The sequence below is a fragment of the Epinephelus lanceolatus genome, chromosome 7, assembly GCF_041903045.1.
Source record: "Epinephelus lanceolatus isolate andai-2023 chromosome 7, ASM4190304v1, whole genome shotgun sequence".
In the NCBI taxonomy this organism is placed as follows: domain Eukaryota; kingdom Metazoa; phylum Chordata; class Actinopteri; order Perciformes; family Serranidae; genus Epinephelus; species Epinephelus lanceolatus.
In genome coordinates, this window is record NC_135740.1 from 22,345,416 (window position 1) to 22,368,711 (window position 23,296).

The window sequence follows — 23,296 nt, forward strand, 5'->3', positions numbered from 1 at the left end:
TGTGGTTTTAATTCTGTACATTTTTCAAAGTAATTTTACTGTCATCTGTTAATACCTCCTAATATCTCCCATTTGTACACTTTCAAAACACAATCCTAAGGTGTTGTGATGTCACTTCCATTCAAGTGGCCCCTCAGCTAGTGTTGCCATGGAAACCCTGCCTGTTATTCCTGGTCCACCAGCCACCTCACTTCTTCAATCCAGCCCTCCCTCTCTTATCCTCCATTTCTTTCATTTTCCCAAGCTCCGCTCATCAAAAGAAAGCCTGCTCAGGACGACAACACATTCCAGGTAGGAACAAAAGCCACGTCTGTGTTTGCTTGTCGGTGAGAGAGATGATTAACCTGCTTAAAAGCAGCAGGTTAATTGAGCATATTTGGAAGTTGATTAATAATGTTCTTTTTGGCTTATCATTGTCCTGGCTTGGTTTAAGAATGTGAAAATCATTCAAAGTCATTATTTTTATGCCCGTGCTCTCTGTAGTTTTCAGCAGGCTGATTCATCATTTGATATAATTAACTCCACTTGAATTAAAATAACTTCTGTTTCTCATTACTGTCCGTGTTTATCTGTGCATGCAAATCCAACTGTCTCCTTGAAGCTGAAACAAAATATCCTCAAGCCACCCAGGCTTCCCATCATGCCGGAAGTCGCCCACCTGCCCTCCATGAAGCCTAATGCAACCCTGACGACCTCCAGCCTCCTGACCACCACCACACCGCTCCCATGGGAGGAGGTGCACATGCAGGTGCACACCATCCTGATTGTGGTCATTTTTTGCGTTGTCTGCTTCCTGCTCCTGCTTGCCTTCTTCTACGCCTTCTGTTTCCATTGCTCCATCGGTTCTTTGCCTAAAGACTCACGCACAGCCAACAGATGCAGCCTAGACCGTGAGGACGCCACCTATAAGTGCAGCTCCTCTGATAACCAGTCAGTGGGGAACATTGTCTGAATGGGGACACTAGGCCAGGATGACTGATATGTGACTATCAATGTATTTGTGTTCTTGTTATGGTGCCATGTTTGGATGTCACAGCAGTGTAACGCAGAGAGTAATTACACCTTTCTTAAACCAAAGCATTAAATTTGAGCTGTTTGAGCTTATTGATTTGCCATGTCTTGCTATGTGATTTGTCCCTGTGTTTGATTGATGACGGTAGTAGGGTTGTTCAAACAACATAACCACCAAAAACACAGCTGTGATGCATTTTGACGCTAAAATACAAGGGCATAAAAAGATTGTGTGCTTGGTTTCCTGCAGGTACACATGCATGCACGCCACATGAGCACACACAGACACAATAAAAACATGTCCACGAAGAAATGTCTTCAATAAAAAAACTGTAAAATAAATGTAAATGCAAGTCTGAATGCCAATGCCTTTGAGTGATGAGACAAACAATAACAAACGGATCCACGCACGGCTCAGCAGTCATCTTGCTTTATTTTCACTGAGCTGACAAGCGTTTACATTGTGCCGTGGCTGTGTGTTTGACAAGACTGATATAGAACAATGAATCCAGACGTGCAGGATGAAGGAGGGAGGAGGGAGAGGGACAGAGGAGAGATACAGAGGGATTTATCCAAAGGATAAAATAAGATGTCAAATCTACAAGGTGCAGCAGAACAAACAGGAAATTACTGAGCTGGTGTGCAGCTGAACCGCGTGGCAGTGACCACTTTTTGGTATTAAATCATGTTATACAGTGGGTACAAAGTTTTAGCCTTGAATCACCAGATGTGAGGTATTAATTAAAGAGGAGACTACTCTGCTAATTGATCTGAGTGTGATTTTCACACTGATAGCTGCGATTTATTTTTGTGTTCTCTGAACTAAATAAGACCTGATGTTTTTTGCTGAGCAACATAACACCACACAAGGCCACTAGAAATATCAAGCATTACAGTCTAGGCCATGTAACAATACACCATGAGAGACTGTCAAGGCATCACCACAAGAGTGCCAAAATAACAGCAAAAATGACATCCCTGTCTGGTGTAACATTTACTGAGCTGTACAAACAGCGGTTTAGAAACAGTCACACAAATAAATTCCCTGCCTATAGCATCAGCTAGCACCTGTCTGGTTCATGACACGGAGCACGTGGCACTCTTGGAGCAGCGGGAGTCGCAGGAGCTGGCACGGGAGTCCATGATGGAGTCTCTGCCGTCAGACACAGGTGAGTCCAGTTCCAGGTGAGGGTCCTGAAGGCCGTCCTGCAAAGCATCCTTTAAGTGGGACTGGGGAAGGAACAGTTCAGTTTTGTGCATGGTTAACAAAACAGCACGTGTACAACAGCACTAACAGCTAATAGGAGGAGATGGCAACAGACAATCCCGCATAGTATATCTAAATCGGAGTTATTAAAAGTCTAACAATCTAGATATCCTGCCACCAGGTAATACCTCCCACCTTATTAACGGACATCTCCTCCATCCGGCACTCCTCCATCGACTCCTCCAGAGAATGACCTGAAATCTCCATCTTGATACGATGAGAGCGAATAGACTTGACATCATCCTCGTCCTCTCCCGCCACCAGTGGGAACACCTGGGGGCAAAGGCAGATGGAGACTCAGGGAATCAGAGATCATGATCATGATGATGATGGTGGCAATGAAGCAAATGAGCGTGTAAGCCATTCAAGTATGTCTTGGTTGAATTTTTACCAGGCCCTCCTCATCTCCTGGGGCCTCAGGGCCTGAGATATTGGCCTTGCTGATGGCCTTGCTGATGGTCTGAGTCTCAAATTGAGGACATGCCGCCTGAGCGTTCCCGTCTTTGTCCCTCTTTCCTTTCAGCCAGTAGGTCTCAATTTCAACATTCCCCTAAAAACAGACAGAGATGAAAAAAAGTGATACAGAGGTTCAAGGACACAGAGGTGCCTGACTTATGCACAAATATTCAAAGACATGCTCACAGGCACAATTTCTGTTACGGAGGGGAGGAAAATGGCAGGTGGCAGATTTTTAATAATCAGAATTCCCTGATGAAAAATGAGTCGCTCTCGCTTCCTTGAGATTGCCGCCTGTAATCAGCTGCCTTAGAAACCTTTGGGAGTCACTTTGCCAGCATTATCACTGAATGTACAGCCTCAAAGTCAGACTCAGTGATAAATAGACTGGCAAATCAACAAGCAAGCTGCGATCACCAGCTCTGAATGCTAAGTGTGCTGAGTCCCCAGAGCCAAAACATTGAGAGTTATTATTATTTCATGTATTTTTTAGATTCAGAACTGTTTCTAATGTGTGACTGCTGATACACAAATCTGCCGTTAACACAGACTTAAAAGCTTCGATGTTTAGCTTCAGGTTGATCGTGTATAATGTGCAGATAACATGAAGGGGAAACACTGTGTGTTGCTCATATATCTGACAGCAAATCATATTAAATACATATTGTTACAGTGGCTGAGTGAATGCACATAATCAGGTGGGTGTAGTTGCTGTGGTAACAGCTTTGACCCCCAACCTTGATGGTAATGGTGCCCCTCCTTTCGAAAATAAAATGACTTCCTTTCAGGTGCTCGTAGGTGGCGCTGCTTAGCTGAATGTGCATCTCCTGAATGAAATAAAGGGTAACAAGGCAGTTACAACAAAATCACATAATCACTGTAGTCATCATGAATATAGTAGACATACGGATTGAGCTTTCCTACCTTTCCGTTGCTCTCCATGGCAGACGCAGTGTGGACCGTGTCACCGTGCAGACCGTAACGTGGCATCTTGTGTCCCACCACACCTGCCACCACCATCCCAGAGTGGATCCCTGCAACCACAACAACACATTAGCTCACCGACATAAACACACAAATAGGCCGACACACGTTCTACCCACCAACACGAATCTGTATGTTGTTGCCATTCGAGGGGTCCTTCAGGTGATCAATGGAGCGCACCATGTCCAGGGCCATGTCACAGATGTTGTGAGCGTGATACTTTGTCTTCTCCGGAGCCCCGGCTACCACCATGTAGGCGTCTCCAATCGTCTCCACCTGGAAAAGACAGGAAGAGCAGCTCTCACGTGGCAGCACTTAACAGATAACAGTGGGGAAAACTAACACAAACCTTGAAGACGCGGTGCTTCTCGCTGAGCGTGTCAAACAGTGTGTACATAGTGTTGAGCATAGAGACCACCTGCATTGGAGTGATGTGGCTGCAAATGCGAGTAAATCCCACGACATCGCTGAAGAGAATGGTCACATCTGGGAACACCTGAGAGAGAAGAGATAAGAGAGTTGATGAGCAGGCAGGTTGATATTCTGCATACACACACACAGAGGTGGGGGAGGCAGGTATTCATGGGCCCGGGCTGTTATGCACCATCAGGAAGCAGCACTCCATCAACCTGAATTTTACTATGGCGAAAAGTCTCCAATGGTTACAATTCAGAGGATTTATACAGCGTGGGTGTTTGTGTGTTTAGGTACTCAGTCAGCCACCATCTGCTTTAGGCAAGTAAAAACCTTAGTTTGTACCTTGTGATAGACAACATTCAACCTTTAATCAGAAAATTGTGCCAAACATTTAGGTGATTTGGTGCATGAATGTGAGTTAAAGGGAGTTGTTTGAGAAGGCTAATGTGTCTGTGTATGTCTCTCATGTCTGAATGATAAAATTGAAGCTACAGCCAGCAGGTGATCAACTTAGTTTAACCAAAAGACTGAAAACTGGGGGAAGATCTTACCCATGAAAACAGTTAGCCTGGCTCATTGACTGTATGAAAATAGTCGATGTAGCCACCGTAATGTCACCCACTGGTTTATGGACTCCTGTTTTGAAGCCTTGAGTTTGGCATTCTGTGCCATTTTGGATTTCGGAGCCAGTAGTGACCATAATTGGACAAGAGGGTAGAGATCTTGAGTAGCGAGGGGTGGATCTGACTCACAGACTGTTGAAACACCTTGCAGACAACCACGCCTTTAATTCTGCATAAATTTAAGCCTTAAAAAGATTTGAACGGGTGAATTATATAAAAATGGATCTTCTGTACAGAGAGAGGTCAAAACAGTTTCTGTACCAGGCTGTAAACACGTTCATTTCTGCTGTAAAGTTGGTCATTTTAACATGGGGGTCTATGGGGATTGGCTCAGTTTTAAAGCCAGCCTCAAGTGGCCATTAGAGGAACTGCAGTTATTGGCATTTCACATTAGTTGCCACTTGGCCTGGTTCTGTCCAAAGGTAGCAGAACCCACTTGACAGCACTGCTACATCCCTTCCCTTTGTACAGAGCTGTTCCCCTGTGTTCCCAGTCTCTGTGTCAAGCTAACCTGATCAGCTGCTGTAGTCTCATGTTTACCATACAACCACAAAAGTGATATCAGTCCTCTCATCTAACTCACAAGAAGAAAGGGAATGATTTTATGTCCCACAATGTTGGACTCATGTTTCAAAGAGCAGCAAATGTTGGATGACTGAAACGCTTGCTTCTGTTGTTAAAAGGTGGAGTTGGCTATTCGGGAGGGAGATTATTGATATTTGCTCTGGAGTTCAGCACATTAGCATGTGCCAGATTTACCATCCATCTCGCTCCCACTGCTTTTCTCTATATACATCCATGTCCTGTGCAATAGCACGAAGGCCCCCTGTTGCGGATTAGCTGGAATAGTGTTGTGTGGCTCAGTCTGGGCCACTTTGTTTGTTTCCCATTTACAGAGGAGCAACCAAATAGGGCTCTGTATGAACATGGGATTTTTTTTTCAGTGCACACACAGAACACCTGGTAGACTGTGAGCAGATACTAAATTTGAGAAAAGGTGTACTGGATTAGAATAGCTGACTGCACCTTTATGAATCCTGGTGAAAAGAATATAAGGCACTATCTACAACCCTGACCTCACAAGTGTTCACAGCTGGCTCTCCTTTGCGCAGCCTTTTAGCCACCGGCTTGGGAATCATCCTGTATAGGAGGTCATCGGTCTTCTTCATCTCATAGTCCAACATCTTCATGCTCTCCTCCAGCTTACTGGACTTCTTCTGCTCCTGCGCTCACAGCGGGCAACAAGACAGAATAATAACACTGTGAGTTTGTTTCATCTCAGGTCTGCAGGCGGTAGGTGATCTGGGGCTGCCAGGCTGAAAGAAGGGCTTCAGAGCAACTTTGCATAATGCAGAGTGACAAGTGAGCTGATGACACATATAAAATGCAGCTGCACGTTGGCAGAGTGAACCTGTATGAGAGCTCTCTTCAGCTCCTCTGACTGCTGTGTGCCCGCCAGCACCAGGTCTCTGCTGGAGTCGTGCATGCTCAGGTCGTTGATGTATAGGCCAGTCTTAAACATGGCACTGAGACTCTCCATCCTACACACACACACACACACACACACAGTTAGAGAGAAAAATAATAGACAAATTACAGCGACGATAATGATAATAATATGCACTAAAACAATTACGGAATCCATTTAGAAATAACAATGGCAGTAAAAAATCTGGGAATTAAAAGACAGTAATTCTAAGAGGTATTATTTTTAGTTTCTGACAGTATAAATGCTGTAAGCAGTGTGATGTGGCGTTTAACATTTCAGTAGTTTTGTCAATACAGGCATAAGGGCATTTACTTGCAAAACAAAATGTTTGAGAAGAGGAGGGAGATGTTTTGGTAATGTACTCTGTGGAAAACACTCTCAGTTGCAAATGGGTTCCCATTAGGCTCACAAGAGCTGCACTGTCTGATTACAAGCTAATTAGCAGCTCATTTCATGCATGGTAAGTGCTGTTAGAATGGGCCCCTGATTTGATTCACTGCCCAGGCTTTTATTTCCAGCCTCGTAATTCAGTTTAGCTCTTGCTGCTTTTTAGAATGTTTTACTTTTCAACTGCAGCGTTTTAATAAAGATCTGTGTCTATCTGTGTGTTTCTGTGTGTGTTTCTGTGAGTGTGTGTGGGCCTTACACAGGGGTTCCCAGAAAGATGATAGACTCCCACTCTGGCATGTATCTCATTTGTCCTTTTAGTTTCAGGCAGCGGCTCCCATCGCCCCAGCTCTCCATCGCATTAGCACTGTTACCGTCTAAAAGAGGAGCACGATGAAATGCCAACAGCAAACATTTACAGAGGTGTTTCAGGTTCAATTTCAGCAGTAGATAATAACTGCGCTGTGTTAACTATGTCTAATGGATTTGGCAGTGTAGCATTTTTAAAGGAACGGTTCGACATTTTGGGGAAGGCGCTTATTTGCTTTCTTTGCCGACAGTTAGGCGAGAAGATTGATAGCATTGCTCGTATTTGTGTGTTCAATGTGAAGCTTGAGCCAGTGGTTGAGGGTAGAATAGCATAGCATAGCTTAGCATAAGTAAGTGGGTGGGAACAGGGGGAAAGAGCTAGCCTGGCTCTGTCTAAAGGCCCTGACGTACCAAGCCAATTGTCAAATGTCCGTCAATGTCAGGCCATCGGTGAGCACCTGTTGCCCTAGCTTGACACTAGTCGGCCTTTGTCAGCTGATTCAGCATGTTGAGTCGGAGACGGCAGAGCCCATTGGTGAGTAAAATAACTGGCAATTCAGCTCAGTGGACAAGAATAAAAACGGTAGTGAGGAAAACAGATAAACAACTGAAGTCAAAAGGGCATGAGATCAAAACAAATGTGTTATATGAGCTGGGTCTCACCCCCAAAGTCGTCAAAATCCAGTGCTTAGGCATTGACTCATGGCGTCAGAAACCAACGAAAAAGGCGTCCTTTAATGTCGACATGATACACTGCCAGTTGCCGATATAGTTATATGGCACCCTACGGCATCAGGGGGAAATGCAGTGGGACAAGGACGAAAGTTAAGGTGGAGAAAGTATGACTGGGGCAGCTGGGAGGGGTGGTGGATGGGTCCATCAAACACAGACTATCACCAGAGAGAGCGGCGTTCACGTTCCGTAAGATTCCAAAGCCAAACCCTGTTGTTTTTCCCTAAACCTAACCACGTGGGTTTGTTGTTGAAGGAAAAAAACGTGAATTTGCGGTGTTCTACCGATGTAGTGCGTTTATTTTGAAAGAGAATTTATATAAATGTTAAATTTCCTGACAAAAAGGAAGTGTATTTTGAAAGAAGACAATGCATTTAACAGGCAGAACTGGACACCTTGTCCCAGAACGTCAACAACCAACACACCCAGGGTACCTTGCACGTCGTATGTGGACGTGGAAAGTCCATGACCAAATGTCAATATGTGATGAGGTAGGAGTGAGAATGTGTTGGTTATATTGGGTAAGATTATTCTTTAGCCATTGAGCTCTTTAGCACAAACAGTTTGTAATTGTTTGTGTTATAGTTCGCTAGCACATGGGTAGTATCAATTGTTCTTTCAACATCAGGTTGTATTGTGCTAACTGACTAACTAGCATCTTGAATTCACCCCGTTGGTCTTCCACATCCCCTTTTTGAGAGACAAATGCAGACTTCTATTGAGTTATTTCTACTCATGCAAGCACAGAATGTACGTGCTAGTTGGCCATTGGCTGTGGTCTTTGCGGTGTGTTCAAGTGCAACTTTTTGGCAATGTAAAGTAATACATCAGTTGGCCTTCATCACCATTGATACTTTGATATAGGTTTGGTTTGTCTGGGACTTAAAGGTAACAACATTTAATGGCTTTCAGTAGGTTTTGTGCTGGACTATTTCCTGGATGGGAGCATTAACTTCCTGGAGTATCCACTGGTTACCTGGCAGCCAAACAGTTTGTTAACATACAAGATATAAAATGTTAATAATGGAGCTTTAGGCAGATTTTTGTCACCTTTGGCCCGGCTAGCTCTTTCCTATCCTTATGCTAAGCTTCGTTAACCTACTGCTGGCTCCAGCTTCGTATAGAACGTACAGGCATGAGAGCGGTTATGTAATGAATGGAACTTCCCATCAACTCAGCAACTGTCAAAGCAAATAATTATGTTTTCCAAAGGGTCAAACTATTCATTTGAAGTGAAACGTTTTTAGTTTAATGTGTCTGTGTCTTTACTAGTTCAGTTTAATATTGTTATTGTATTAATAATGTCAGCCAGCCTATAGTTTAGTGTCTGCTCAGATCTCACTGCGTGCTGTTTGAAAAGGTTATGACCTTTGTAATCATCTCCAATGATGGACTGGAAAGCCATGAGCTCCACGTCTACGTCAGCAGAGCGATTGGCATTTTCATAGTCTGAATCTGTGGGAAAACAGGGTAAAACTATCAGAGCCACAAACATTCACATTTCCACCCTCCACCCATGACAGCCAGGGCTGGGATCAGTTCCACTGAACTCAATCAATTTAACTTGAATCAAGACATCAAACAATTCAATTTCTGCAACTGCAAGACCTCCTAAACTCTCAACTATAATTCAGAAATGTTGATGTTGGAGCTATCGTACAAGAACAGACATCCATTTTACTGAACACCTGCTCTATTTTGTTACTTAATGAAACTGAAATCAAGCGTGTCTTCTGAGACTGACTGCGGTGAAATTGATCTGACCAAGAGCCAGAGAGTCCTCGCCCACCAGACACACACCCCTGCGAGTGTTTGCATGGCTCCCCCTCTTACTCTGGACTCGGTTGTGAAGGTTCCTCTCTCTCTTCACAGGCTCCTTGGACATGATCTCAAACAGGTTGTTGGGGTGGGAGATGATCTGTGCACAGATCACCACATCAGTATACTGAGCACTTGTCAGCACACAGTCTAAAGCTAATGTGTTAACATACAGTCAGCTGGAAACATTGAATTCTCCCTGTCTAAAAGGGAAACATGTAAAGTGGTGTCTCACCATGTTCCAGGTGAACTCCACTAGGGGGCGAGCCAGCAAAAAGGCATCATTGATCTTCTTCCCATCCAGATCAGGGAAGACAGTAGCCAGGCCTGAGCCAACATTATGCACCACCATGTCCTAAAGAATCAAAAAATTGCAGTGATTATAAATTCCTTTATGCTTCATTTCATTCATTAGGTGAGTTTAGGAAGACAGCTCAGTAGGATCACCTGTCTGAAGACGATGTTAAAGGGGAAGACCTCAAAGAAGAAGTCTGAGGTGATGGGCAGAATCTCCTGCTCCTCCTCATCCTCCTTCATGATGTAGCGGTAGGCTGAGTTGTCAAAGTTCAGTCTGCACAGACACACAGATCATTATGTTTTATAAAGATTGATGAAAAGTATTTGTATCCAGATCCAGATTGATCCAAATAGATGCAGACTTACCTTTGTTCCACCTGCTGTCATTGCATTGTCTTTTCCCATAATTCGTGGTGACAGTGTAGGAGATGTGTTGTATATGATTTGATGTATTTGTGTCAGAATACTGTCTGTGAAGCAAATTTCCCCTCTGGGACATGAAAGTCTTTAATCTTGAATGACTCTTGAATCTAGATCCTTTACTTAAAGTGAAAATACTATACTGCAAGTAAAATTACTGGTTTCAAAAATGTATTTGAGTAAAAGTAGAGAAGAATTATCAAGAAGAAATTGTGCGTAAAGTATCAGAAGTTTAAGTATTCAGTCTGCACAAAAAAACTGTCCCTGTAAGTGGCATACCTTTATATGTTTCATTATTAGATTGATACCTGATAGGGCTGGGCGGCATGTCCTGAAAATTATATCATGATATGTTTAGGCTATATCTTGATAAACAATATATATATCTTGATATTTTTAAAATGCTGTTGTGGTTAGTGCTAGCCCAAGTGTAATAATGAAAATAATGATAATAATTATTATCACATGATGATACAATGATAGTAAAAAAAAAAAGCAAAATAAAAAGAGCACAAAAGTAAGAATAAACTAAAAAAAAGATATGATAAGATATATAAAGAAGATACAATAATAGACATACACAGCAAGGAATTAAATAGACACACATTTTAAAAGTGCATTTTTAAAAGAGTACAACAATGTGGCTTCCCTGACCTCCTCCAGCAAATCACTCCAGAGCGACATGCCCTGATAGCAAAGATGCGGTTGCCCCTTGGTTTTCAGGCCAGATTTTGGAACCTCTAACTTGGATCTTAGACTTCACACTTAGCTTCATGTGGGATTAAACTTTCACTGACATAGTCAGAAGTCAGTCCCATCCAGGCCTTCAAAGTTAAAATTAAAATTTTAAAATTGATTTTAAGGTAGCCAGTGTAATGAAGTTAAATTTTGGGTTGTATGTACCATCTTGCATAGCTACCTTTAACCACTGTGTATATACAGTTTGGTAGTTATGTCCAGTAGTTCTCAAACTGTGGGTCAGGCACCTACAACCATCACAAGATAAATGTGAGGCATCATGAGATGATTCATGGGGCAGTACAGAAGATAAAACATAATTCTGCTACATGAATGTGTCATTTTTAGGCTGTTTAAATAATCTTTGCCATTTTTTTGTTGACCATTAAATCACTGTGCCTCTTTAGGACTTAAACAGTTTTTAAATGAGGTCATCTCAGAAGTTGAGAGGGAAATATCTATTTGGTGAAGGTGCTAACAACTGAAACATGACAAAGGACCCCAGCTAGACATTGCTTTCTTCTTAAGGGGTCACAAGCCAAAAAGAATGGTAACTCCTGGGTTAGTTTTTTTTTGTTTATATATAGATAAATATAGATAGTGGCATAAAAAAATACAATATTTTCTTCTTAAATGTAGTGGGCTATGAAGTAGTATTAAATAGAAATACTCAAAAATACCTCAAAATCTGCTTATGAACAGGAGTCGAGTAAATGTTACTTTCCATCACTGAGTGTAAAAAAGCTTTGTGTGTGTGTGTGTGTGTGTGTGTGTGTGTACCTCATGGTGACATGGGAGTAGTCTCCGACCATCTGCTCAGACAGCACCTCCACATGGATGTCGGTGTCGTAGAACTGTTTCCCCATCTGCCTGAGCTGACCCATGGCGTAGTGCAGATAGCCTTTGCGCTTACTCCTGCCGGTCACAGAGGCAGAAAATTCAATATCACTGGAAGTAAATTGATCACAGCTTTCTCTCTGTGTGCCCTGTTCTTATGTCTGATGCCTGATATTCTATCAATTTCTCTGCCATCTTCCTCGTCCTTCCTCGTCTCAGACCTGTAGTGCAGGGTGACTCCAGTGGCTGACTCCTCCTGGCAGAAGAAGGTTGGAGGCTGCACCTTGGGGTAGCTGAAGCGCAGGTACTCATGGAGGTTATCAAGGCCGTTGACAAAGTCACGTACATGACGGCCTAGCACCTGAAGGCAGAGACAGGGGGTGGTGTAGTGGAGGGTATACGCACATACACAGGGTTTACCCACATCCTTTTATAGTCAAAGAATCAGGCAAAAGGCCATCATATATGGGAGTGTAAACCCACTTCCTCCTCAATAACGTATCCATTTACCTCGCACTACACCCACCTCAGCAACTACAACTACACCACTGGTGACAGACCGTAGTTGTCCTACCTTTTTATGATAGTACTTTTAAAGTCAATGTTCAGTTTTCTTGTCATGAGCTGAACTACTCAGCCTGTAAAAGCAGTTGCATAATGTCTTCTGAGGTCCTGGGGGAAAACTAGAGAAAAAAAAGAACCCTATAGATGTCATCAGAGTTGTCTTAGCTTACGCTCAGGGACAAATCATTAAAACAAAATTAGGGTGAGTATTTTTGGAGCTTGACTCATACAAGCCAGGGCAATTATAATATATACTAGGGGGGGACAAATCCCCCCCAATATTCAAATAAGCTCCCCCACTATAGCAAATGTTATCATTTTGTTAACTTTTAACAAATTGCCATTGTTATTACTACTGATTCTGGTATAATGGTGTTCTGCAGCTCTGTGTGTGGTTTGTGCAAGTGGCATGGTCGTACCCCAGCTGAAGCCCTTGCTCACTGCTGTGGAAAAGTAGGTACCATCACTGTCTCTCTATTGAATCGCTTTAAAATGTATTTAAAAGTGGAAAACTAGCATGTAATATGCAACACATTCTCATCCCAAGTTGTCACACATTGCTGCTTTGTTAGAGGACATATTACACGCTAGGTATCCTCCTGCATCTGTTGTTGACTTTCCAGGACCTGCTTCAGTTCCCGCTGCCTCAGAGAGGCCCAAAACATTCTCAAGGACCCATCCCACTCAGGACACCATCTGTTTGAACTGCTGCCCTCGAGCAGGAGATACAGGACAGTTAAAACAAGGACAAGCAGGTTAAAAAACAGCTTTGATCCAAAGCAATAGTTGCACTTGAATAAATGCACTAAGGTTTGACTGTGACAATATGCTTCAGTGCAATATCAGGGATTTGTGCCAATAGGTGGAATACCCTGCCTGTTTTTTCAGTTTCATATTTGTTACTTTTTTACTTTCTACCATATATTTTGTAATTGTTTTTATAAGCTCTTGTACTGAGGAGTTGAATTCAATTTCGTTGTGCATGTACAATGACAATAAAGCTATTTTATTCTATTCTATACCAACTGGACGACAACAGAAGCACGTGGGTTTAGGCAAGAAAAGCATGTGGTTACGTCTAGAAAAAAAAAAATTGGTTTGGCATTTGGGAAGCAAACACCAGGCTCTAAGGCGAAAGTCCAGGATTTGTTGAACCCATCCACCATCCCCCCCTCCACCCTATAGGGACTTTCTAGTTTCTTATGTTCATTCGTCATTACTGACAGCATTTCAACTTGACGCCATCCTGCGGTGTATCATACCGCTGCGACAGGTGCCATCCAGCTGACCAGCAGTGTGTCATAACAACGCAAAAAGTTATGTCCAGCTGCATTACATACTGATGCCACCTGGCCATGTATTCTATCTCCACAAGAGGTGGCTTTTGGCATCAGGTATCTGACACCGAAATCACTGACAAAGCAGCGGTATTCAACAACTTCAGAATATGAACAGGCTTTAATATGAAAGCTATGTTGGTTTTGTCACTGTTAATTATTACAGTTTTCTTTTTTTAAGTGTTCGTATGTCATAAAAATATAATTTTGAAAAAGTTATAGTATAATATGTCATTAAAACATCTATGTGTACTTTTCCTTTGTGGCCCTCAATCATATGATGGTTTTCAAAAACGGCACTCAGCCATCAAAACTTTGAGAACTCATGATCTAAGATTTTTCTCTCAAAAGGCTCCAAATTGGTCAGTTTATTGTTAAGGTTTTTAAAATTTCTTTTGGGGGGAATTCTCCTGGCACCCCTGTAGTGCTGGGTCTTGGAAGGTATCGATAGAAGAAAGCTCACCTCAATTTAAATAGGTGAAAAGTGACTACAAATCAGGATATCTTGCACTTTGCTGCAGACATTTTGACCACGTATTTTAGAAACCACATACTTTAGATTTTGAGTCACATCTTCCTTCCTCATTGACTATAATATATATATGAGACAATAATAAATGCAAAGATTTACAAACCAAAACATTTCCACTAGCACAAAAGCAGTTTTAAGGATACATAGCTCCCTGGGTGTTTAAGAATTTCCTCACACATCTACCAAAGACAAAACAGTTCTGACAGGTTTGAGCGAGAGATCTTTCTTCACCTTGAGGATCCTGTCATAGCCGTACTTTCCAACAAAGCCCAGGAAGTAGACACCCCAGGAGTTCATCAGCTCATTGTAGGGCGTCCCTGTCACTCCACTGGCTGCCTTTGCAATCCGAGGAATCACACTCTCACTATACACCTGCAGACACACAGACCTTATCTTATAAAAAAAATATTTCTTTTGACATCAGGACTATAAAGCCTCAAACAAAAGCAGACAGAGTGACAGAAACTGCAGACAGGTTGATGTGGATGCGCACAGACAGCACATATTACTATTCAGTGCACACAGACGGAATTATATCACTCGTGTCAGACACTGTACCTGGTGGGTGACAAAAGAGTGCAACCTGACATCGGCTCTTTCTCTGACCAGCTTCCACACATCGTCTCCGTACGACTCCTTGATGAAGTCGTGAAGACTCTCACACAGCAGCCCATACATTATGTCTCTCTGGATTGGAGCTCAAACTGAGCACCGTCAAGACAGCTCCCCAACTGATTGACTTCCAACAGTCCTCCCAAAGGCACCTGCAAGCGAATAACAAAAGTTCCGAAAGATGACTTTTCCAGCGCTGCGAGCTGAATTTTAATGCGTTTAGCTCTCAGCTGTGAAGTTATAAAAAGCTGTACGCTGAATATTGCTGTTTTTGTTTTCCCTTGCTCTCAACGTTACCTGTGGAGTTTGGAACTTCCTCAGACTAGTCAGCCAGATAAGGTTTCATCTGAAGGCCAACAGGGCAAAACGTTTTAAAGGTGCCTTAATGGCACAAGCCCTTGAGTCTGAATGGGCCTCTATTGTTCGTGTGTCAGCTGTCAGCACCTGGTGGCACCTCTCTTTATGTGACATGAACACACTGTGGAAGCTACCTCTCAAACACAGATGACACCAGTCACAGATCACAATAATCTTGTTACTGTCCTTTTTAAAGACATTACATTGTAAATCATTGAATTATCGCAGACATTTTGTCATAATAACCCCATTTGTAATGAAATTTAAGAAGAAAACGCTTTAAATAAAATGAAAGTGAGAAATTGATTCGAATCACTAAGGCTCAGTGTGATCCAGTGCCACACAAAAGCTTTGTTAAAAGGAGGCTGCTAACCCACTGTGCTTTCTTTTTCTAAGGCAAACTCGCTTTTGCTCCTAAACAAACACTCTTAAATAAACCCTTAATGGGCAGCAACTATTCAACTTCTATTGTGTGTCTGCGGATGATTTTTATGTGACTCGGGATGACTCCACATTTTCTTTCAGACGCCAGGAGGCTTCCCACTGGGGGGGATATAGCAGTGTTGTGGAGCAGGGCAGGTGCGAAATCGATATCCAATCTCAACAGGGATAAGGAAAATGTTTTTTTCCCTCCGAGCTCCTGCTGAGCTCAATGAATCAATTTGTGGGGGGAAAAAGCTGCTCGATAAAGACTAACTTGAGTTCAAAAAAGCCGAGCAAATATAAAGTTAAAATGGCATCCCTTCTCATGTAGCACAAAACGTGAGTTTATGCAGAATTCACAACCACGGTTTCTCAGCAGTTGGTAAGCAAAAACATTGTTATTTATGACAATCTTTTACACAGCTGAATAACTGAGAGGTATGAAGAACGCCCAAAACTCACAGCAGGGTGACATAAAACGATGTCAACAGTCTGACGCCGTCAAAAATGGAGGAGCAAACTGTCACAGACTTAAACCTTTGACCTCAAACTGCTAAAGTGAATCACAACCTTTGATCGCAGTGACCTCATTAATTTTACAGCGGCTTCTGTAAAACTGTGTGTATGTGGGAAACATATGGTGAGCGTGCTTTTAAGCAGCTATGTGGCAGAGTTGTAACAAAGAGCTTTACAGGAGGGGAGAAATAGAAATTGTGTGTGTGTGTGTGTGTGCGTGCGTGTGTGTGTGTGTGTGTGTGTGTGTGCCCGTTTGCAGTGGAGAGGCTGGATGTTTGACCTCTCTGAGAGCTCAGTGTTACTGTCTGGACAGCAGCTGTTATCATACAGAGAGAGAGAGAGAGAGAGAGAGAGAGAGAGAGGGGATCATATTTTTATTACAAAGAGACTTGAGGTCAGGATGTAAATCTTTATACTTGCCCCTTCGCCTTGATTACCCTTTTATACCCTCCCCCTAAACGCTCCCTCCATCCACCCTCTTATCCCTCTGCTAAAATAACCCAGTGAGGTAAGTACCCGAGGCATCCCGCGATGAGTTTTATACAGACTGTTCCTTCTTTGCTGAGGAGAGTCTGAGTGGAGCGTGAAAGCATCCCAGCTCCAGTACGGGACAAACCACACGACCATCCAGACCAGCTCCAGCACCCGACATACAGGCAGGCAGGAGACATAGGTAAGGACTGAGGTGAGGGACATGTAGGCCTTTATTATGTTCAATATTAGCAGTGACAGAGGGTGTTACTTATAGTCTGACTGACCAGAGAGTAAACTGGGGAAGCCACCAGGTCCTTAGATGAACTGTAAACAGGGAACTTGGTGGGAAATGCTGGAGAGGAAGATGCACAGTGGTTTTGCTACAATGTGACACTTTTAATTTATATTGTTATAATGAAATGAATGCAGAAAAGGCAGTTTACTTAAAATAGAAAATAAATAATTTGATTTTAGAAACTTAAAGGGACAGTTCAGCCCAAAATTTAAAACATATTTTTCCTCTTACCTGTGGTGCTATTTATCAGTCTACGCTGTTCTGGTGTGAGTTGTTGGATATCAGCCATAGAAATGTCTGCCTTCTCTCCAATATAATGAAACTAGATGGCACTCGGCTTGTGGTGCTCAAAGCGCCAAAAAAAAATACATTTTAAAAACTTAACAGCAATGTCTCTTTCCAGAAATCATGGCCCGGTTACTCAGGATAACCCACAGACCTTATTGTGAGCAGTTTCATGAAGGGACTATTTTCTGTCTTCCAAACTACACCTGCCAACCAGATCACCGCGCAGAAGGAGACGTGCATCGACTCATGGACGAGAGGCTTGTGACAATGCGAGATGTAAGCAGTAACGGCATCAACCTTGGCTAAGCGTCGACGTTAGCTAGCTTATTTGTGCTAGGTGAGCTAACAGTAGATGCAGCTTTCATCTGCATGGTGTAGCTTGGTAGAGAGAAAATAGTTTGAGCGTGAAGCTGCTCACAACAAGGTCTGTGGATTATTTTTGGGCACTTTGAGCCCCGCCAGCCGAGTGCCACGTAGTCCCATTATATTGGAGAGAAGGCAGACATCTCTATGTCTATATCTCTACAATCTACTGATAAATAGCACTACTGAAAAATATGTATTTTTGAATTTGGACTGAAGTGTCCCTTTTAGCAAAATATCAGTACAGGCATTTCCTGGAGACATGACGTCAAAGCACATGACTGATGTAATTTACTCACAACATAATGGAGGTGCCCTTAGGACTTGTGGTATATCTGAGTTTAAGATACAGGAGACTTTTTCTTGCTTTTGACACTAAATAAGTATCATAAAACAATTTAGAAAAATCCTTATGAAATAGTAATTTCCTTAAAATAATTCACATGACAACATCTGTGTCCATCAGAGGAAGATAATGATGATGCAGTCAGGCCTGGATGACATGACCAAGCAGAGGATGTTGCAGGCTAAGGCTCTGTCTAAGGGGGCCAGGGGAGGTAAGTGTCAATGGGGTGTGATGAGTTAATTTGAAACAGAACTGACACACACATCTGCAATATTTGGAAGTAAGCTAATGCACTTATTAGTTTACATATTGTGTCAAGAAATTGGTATGCTCTTGCATGTATTTAAACCCATATTCAAACAGTCATACTGTGTGATCACAAGCCCAGGCTGTCAGATGTAATTAAGCCAAACATCAAAGTGTGTAACCCCAGAGTGGGGACACATGTGATATGGCACTACACCCAAAATCCCAGGAGTGCCAGTGTGTTGTTGAATTTCTCCAAACATTCCAGCAGGGACTATCCCATTTGTTTGTTTTCTAGCACTGCCTGCCAGCTTTGAAACCAAGTCTCCTAAACTCAGCAAAATTTGACTCCCACCACTGAATTTTGCTCAGGACAATCAAAGGCAGCGCCTCAAGGGCGGCACATGCACAGACTTCTCCTAACATTTTTTTTTATGTGCGAGAAAGAGGGCCATCCGCTCTTACATGAGTCTTTCATCCAAAGATCCTATTTATATGCCCAGTTACCCATGCAACCCTGGACCACAACAAACATTACACACCCCTTGACATCATCTCAAGGCTATTTCAGACCCTCCGCTGTGCCATGATATAACACGAGAAGAGACCTTGAGCAAAAGCTGTGCGGATACCAACTTAGTAATGCTGCACACAGTTTGGCTTTTTTTATATCAGTGCCCCTCAGCTGTTTAAAGTCGACAGAAACAAGAAGATCAGAGGAGACATTGTGCCAAAGGTCCTTATTAGTCTGTGTTACTTCCCTTCTCTTTCCGAATGTCTGGAAGTTGCTGTTATCATTGCCTTTGCACTAACAACTAAATGTCATGATGTATTTATGCAAGGTTAGAGTCACCTCTTCACCCCATGCTACGCCACACAGCATAAAGACCTGCGGCAAACAGACATCTCTGCTCTGATACTTCCATTTTGAAAATGCATGAGGAGATTAAATGTAATGACTTATTAAAGCATCGTCATTTGTCTGCCATGTTGTGCCAGGGGGTCTGAACCTTGGGAAGAAGATCAGCGTTCCAAAGGACGTGATGATGGAGGAGCTCAACCTCCCGTCTAATCGGGGCTCTCGCATGTTTCAGGAGAGACAGAAGAGGGTGGAGAAGTTCACACTGGAGGATGCTGCAAATGGTCCTGTTTACAAAACCAACACTGTGAGGAACTGAGAGATGGAGCATAACACACAACGACCCCTATCCACTGACCTCACTGCGACCTACACACCCAGAACAATGCACCTGTATTTCTGAGATGTGGTTAAAGGAATACTTCATCCACAAAATGATCATCTGCGTATTAGTTACTCACCACGCGTAACACTGAGTTTGTGAAGAGAACTGCCTCCGCGGTGAATGAAGAATCCAAAAACTGAGAAAAGTCTTGATGAAGTGGAGTAAGAGGGGGCCAAATTTAACAGCTGCAGAAAGCATCTGTTTACAAACTCTCATGCAGTACGATCTATTTATCCAGTTGTGTGCACCGTGCTTCCCAAACATGCATTTTTGCTAACACCTTACTATTTAAAACACCTCCGCATACAAGTAGCGCACTTACCCTGGGACGCTGCTTGTCTGTGCACAAGACTGTTTATGCAGAAGTGTTTTAAATAGTAGGGTTTTAGCAAAAATGCATGCTTTGGGGAAGCACTGAGCATACAACTGGATAAATGAGACTTGGATTACACTGTATGGGTTGTGTGAGAGCTTGTAAATAGATGTTTTGATATAGTTAAACACACATGCCTTTTCATCCGATTAATCATGAATTTCCTCAGTTTTTTGGATTCTTTGTTCACCATAGAGGCATGTGAGAGCGTTCGCCACAAATTCAAGTAGAGCAGTTGAATAATTGATATACGAATGATCATTTTGTGGGTGAAGTAGTCCTTTAATTCTTAATAACAGCTCCTTGCAGTATTGATCAAAGAGCTACGATTAATGGCCAGCGAAGTCTGACTCTTATGTGACCTTTCTCAGTGTCTGCTGTCTTCTGTCTTTGGAGTACACTAACAGACATTTATCATCTTATCACAATAGCTGCACGCGCAAAACGCGCCTTGATGAGTGAATATACATGAGTAATGGGAAATTATTTTTAATCAGACAGGAATATCCTTAATAACCAATTACCCTTTTTAAGAGGAAATGTTACAGGGGTACTCCAGCAGTTTAGTAATGCACTTGTTAGCGAGACAAATGGACAATATGGGAGCAGCGGAGGCTGATGAATAACTCTTTGTCTTCAGTTTGGGACAAGATCCAAAAAAGCTTTAACTTCCCGTAACACAATTCAGTGGTGTCTTTAACTGCTTTTAAGTTTTTAATGCAGGCTTTCTTTTGAAACACCTTCCTACCTCCATGATATTACATATATTTATAATTTAAATAATAAAAATAGTATGCCATCCCTTCACTGCACATGTTGAAAATATGCGACAAATAAACCTTTGAATATTGACATAAATTCACAGATATCCAACACTGTCCATTTCCCAGGTCCATGCAGAAGCCATTCCTCCCCCACAGGTCATCCCAGAGCTGCAGGGAGGAAAAGAGAACCAGACTTTCTCCATCCCTGGTAAGCATAGCCTGGTCATGAACCTTCAGAAGACTGTAGCAAAGAAGGGCAGTCCTGATGTCCTCGCTCCAGGTAAATGGTAACACACGGTAACGTAAAGCCACAGACTGCCACAGAACTAACTCACCACCATGCCGAACGCTTTGGCAATGCATGGACACTGCATCTTACTTTTGCTAGTGTTCACTTTTCATATGGAAATTTATTGAGCAAATAAATTACTTTTCCTATTATCAGTGCCAGGAGAGCTGGCAGTTTGCAGAAAGCAGTTATGTGAGCATCTTTGCTGAGTGCTGTTGTGTATTAGTCCTGACAGAAGGCACTGCTTACAGTCTGACTGACAGCGAGCTGAGCTCTGTTTATTATCCGGGATTCACACTGAGATCTAATTACTGTAGTTGCTATTGTTGACAGGAGTGACATCAAAGAGATTTATATGAATATTAGATCTGTTGGTGCTTTGTTGGGGCTTGCTTTCTCTGAAGTTACCTAATGGGTTTGGTTATTAGTTTTAAAACCAAAGGAATCTTTTTTTTCTGAACAAAGGGGAGATTTATTTAGCTTATACTGAATTTAAAAATTACCCCAAATTAAAGTAACAAAGCTTTGATTTTACCCATAGTTGTATGTCATTTTTATTGACTGACATTGGACTTGTTTTTATCAGGATATTCTGGTCCTCTCAAAGATATTCCTCATGAGAAGTTCAACACAACAATAATCCCCAAATCCTTCAGTTCCCCATGGAGAGAGGCTTTGGGAGACAACACAGAGCTCCTGAACACCATCTATACCCAGCTGCCCCAGCTCCCACAAGGGCTACAACCAGCCAACTACAGGTGCTTCAACAGGTAAATCTGCCTTTGATTTGTTAAATCCTATTCAGTCGGAGGAACAGGCGGTCAGACCCACCCATCCTCAAATAGACCCGCAGATGACCTAACCGTATCATCCATCACAATCATCTCCTCCCTCGGCTCCACTCCATGTTTCCAGTTTGAAAATGAATCTCTGGCCTGCACCTCCTTGGGAGTGTTGCTGCGTGATGGCTATTTTGAACCTTGGCTCTTGAAAGATGATCCACTGAGGGGGCTGCCAGCTTTTAATGCCCCTCACAAGACAGATTACGCACGAAAGGGAATCACCTTTCTCCTGGCACACAAGGAATCGCATCGCAGCAGCGAGGCACCACAAAGGTTAAGCTTGGGCAGATGGAGAAATGGAGAATGTATGGAAGACAAACTCTGACTTTACTCAATTAAGGCTGTCAATCAGTCGGTTTCTGCCAGCCAGTCTGGAACTGTACCCCCTGTGGACGGATCTGTTTACGCCCTTAAGATTATTGTGAAGCCTTAATTAAATCTAAACTCTAATGGTCAGAGCGGCTACACAAGGAGTAAAAGTTCAGCCCACACCCAGTTTGAGTCATCCTAAATGCCAGCTGACTTTCTGGTTCAAATCAGAGCTGACCAGATTGGATATCATGTATTATTTGAAAGTTTCCCCCTTTACGGGAAGGAGGCTGAGCCATGTGATACCTCGGGTCATGTTCTGTCAGGACCATGAAACACAACGCACTCAGCCTGCTTAGTAACAACTCTTTTTTGTCTCTCAGATCCGCCATGCCATTCGGAGGAGCTATGGCCAGCAGGAGGGTCATCCCAGTGATTGGCTTTGAGGCGGTGGAATCCCAGAACCTGCCGGGCATCGCTCTGGAGCGCATGTGTCGACGGCCCAACTTCAACAGAGCACCCAGGGGATGGGGCACTGATCACTGCCCTGAATCTAATGAACTATGAAAAGGGGGCTGATCAGCTTAAGACTAAAGCACTGATCTATGCTTGCTGCTCACTTTCTGCAAAGATGATACCTCTGTTAATCAGTGGGCACTGCAGGAGAGAGAGAAACACTCCTGCATGATACATAAAGTGGTTTGCTGCTGCTTGGCCAGACGAGGTAAACCCTGACTGTTGGAATCTGTTCATCACTACAGTCGAGTCCCTGACAACGCTGCCACAAGCTCAACAGCTTTCCTTTTGCTATCCTTCGCAGTATCTGATCCCATCAGTCAATACCTGACACCCTTCTGTCCCCTCTCCCAGTCTGCATCTCATCATTTATACGCTGTAACTTTACATCTTCATCTCCCCCTTTGTCCAGTAATACTGTGCAAGAGCAAATCAGGGTTCCCACACCTTGATCAACATCAAATTCAAGGACTTTCCAGGCCCATTTTAAGACCCAACGCGGAAAAGCTTGAAACATGGATCAAGGTTAATTACACAATTAAAAACAGAGAGGCTTAAATGTATGAATGCCTCTCAAATGTGCTGATACAGTGATGACTGACAATATCAGAAGAACTACATTTTTTACTCTTGCACAAAATAAAAAAATCCAAGCACTTTCAATGATTCATGTTTGTGCCAGCTATTTAAAAAACATTCAAGGCCATGATTTTTTCCCCTCAAATTCGCAAACAATCAAGGATTTCAAAGGCCCGTGGGAACCCTGGCAACTGTAGGAGATAACTCAGCAGGAGTGTTAATGAACAACATGAACTCGCACA

At 42.8% G+C, this 23,296-nt stretch overlaps 2 protein-coding genes and 1 long non-coding RNA gene across 8 annotated transcripts; 2 read left to right on the forward strand and 1 right to left on the reverse strand.

Annotated features, from left to right (window-relative positions):
* Positions 1–104: 104 nt before the first annotated feature.
* On the forward strand, positions 105–1,359 carry LOC117261412 (uncharacterized). The gene is made up of 2 exons (XR_004502030.2): positions 105–291; positions 602–1,359. It is a non-coding gene; the product is annotated as an uncharacterized LOC117261412 (long non-coding RNA).
* Positions 1,360–1,425: 66 nt separating this feature from the next.
* Positions 1,426–15,190, reverse strand: LOC117260503 (soluble guanylate cyclase 88E-like). Of its 2 annotated transcripts, none has more exons than XM_078169301.1 (19): positions 15,128–15,190; positions 14,777–14,982; positions 14,450–14,590; positions 12,007–12,146; positions 11,729–11,863; positions 9,941–10,064; positions 9,729–9,848; positions 9,509–9,593; positions 9,044–9,130; positions 6,894–7,011; positions 6,170–6,299; positions 5,835–5,981; positions 4,068–4,214; positions 3,838–3,994; positions 3,659–3,768; positions 3,472–3,561; positions 2,670–2,828; positions 2,414–2,551; positions 1,426–2,241 (listed from the first exon to the last, which is right to left on the reverse strand). In XM_078169301.1, the coding sequence occupies exons 2-19, from the start codon at positions 14,894–14,896 to the stop codon at positions 2,089–2,091; spliced, it is 2,301 nt and encodes a 766-aa protein (XP_078025427.1). In that variant the 5' UTR covers positions 14,897–14,982; positions 15,128–15,190; the 3' UTR covers positions 1,426–2,088. The 2 variants fall into 2 exon arrangements, with proteins under 2 accessions (XP_078025427.1, XP_033488343.2); XM_033632452.2 differs by having other exon boundaries at positions 9,476–9,593; positions 15,128–15,189.
* A 1,469-nt stretch (positions 15,191–16,659) lies between these two features.
* LOC117261133 (myozenin-2-like) lies at positions 16,660–23,131 on the forward strand. Of its 5 annotated transcripts, none has more exons than XM_033633384.2 (7): positions 16,661–16,799; positions 17,299–17,459; positions 18,013–18,103; positions 19,138–19,304; positions 20,646–20,799; positions 21,395–21,578; positions 22,343–23,131. In XM_033633384.2, the coding sequence occupies exons 2-7, from the start codon at positions 17,304–17,306 to the stop codon at positions 22,524–22,526; spliced, it is 936 nt and encodes a 311-aa protein (XP_033489275.1). In that variant the 5' UTR covers positions 16,661–16,799; positions 17,299–17,303; the 3' UTR covers positions 22,527–23,131. The 5 variants fall into 5 exon arrangements, with proteins under 5 accessions (XP_033489277.1, XP_033489275.1, XP_033489276.1 ...); XM_033633385.2 differs by having other exon boundaries at positions 20,646–20,727; XM_033633383.2 differs by having other exon boundaries at positions 16,691–16,811.
* Positions 23,132–23,296: the final 165 nt, after the last annotated feature.

Bases quoted from the DNA above. Each gene is read 5' to 3' on its own strand.
- LOC117260503 (XM_033632452.2), bottom strand. From the start codon at position 14,896: ATGTATGGGCTGCTGTGTGAGAGTCTTCACGACTTCATCAAGGAGTCG. The intron at 9,849-9,940 runs GTGATCCTACTG...TTGATTCTTTAG, and splicing joins TTAACATCGTCTTCAGACAG to GACATGGTGGTGCATAATGT. The intron at 5,982-6,169 runs GTTCACTCTGCC...CTGTGAGCGCAG, and splicing joins TGAAGAGAGCTCTCATACAG to GAGCAGAAGAAGTCCAGTAA.
- LOC117261133 (XM_033633384.2), top strand. From the start codon at position 17,304: ATGGCCCGGTTACTCAGGATAACCCACAGACCTTATTGTGAGCAGTTT. The intron at 17,460-18,012 runs GTAAGCAGTAAC...TGTGTCCATCAG, and splicing joins GGCTTGTGACAATGCGAGAT to AGGAAGATAATGATGATGCA. The intron at 20,800-21,394 runs GTAAATGGTAAC...TGTTTTTATCAG, and splicing joins TCCTGATGTCCTCGCTCCAG to GATATTCTGGTCCTCTCAAA.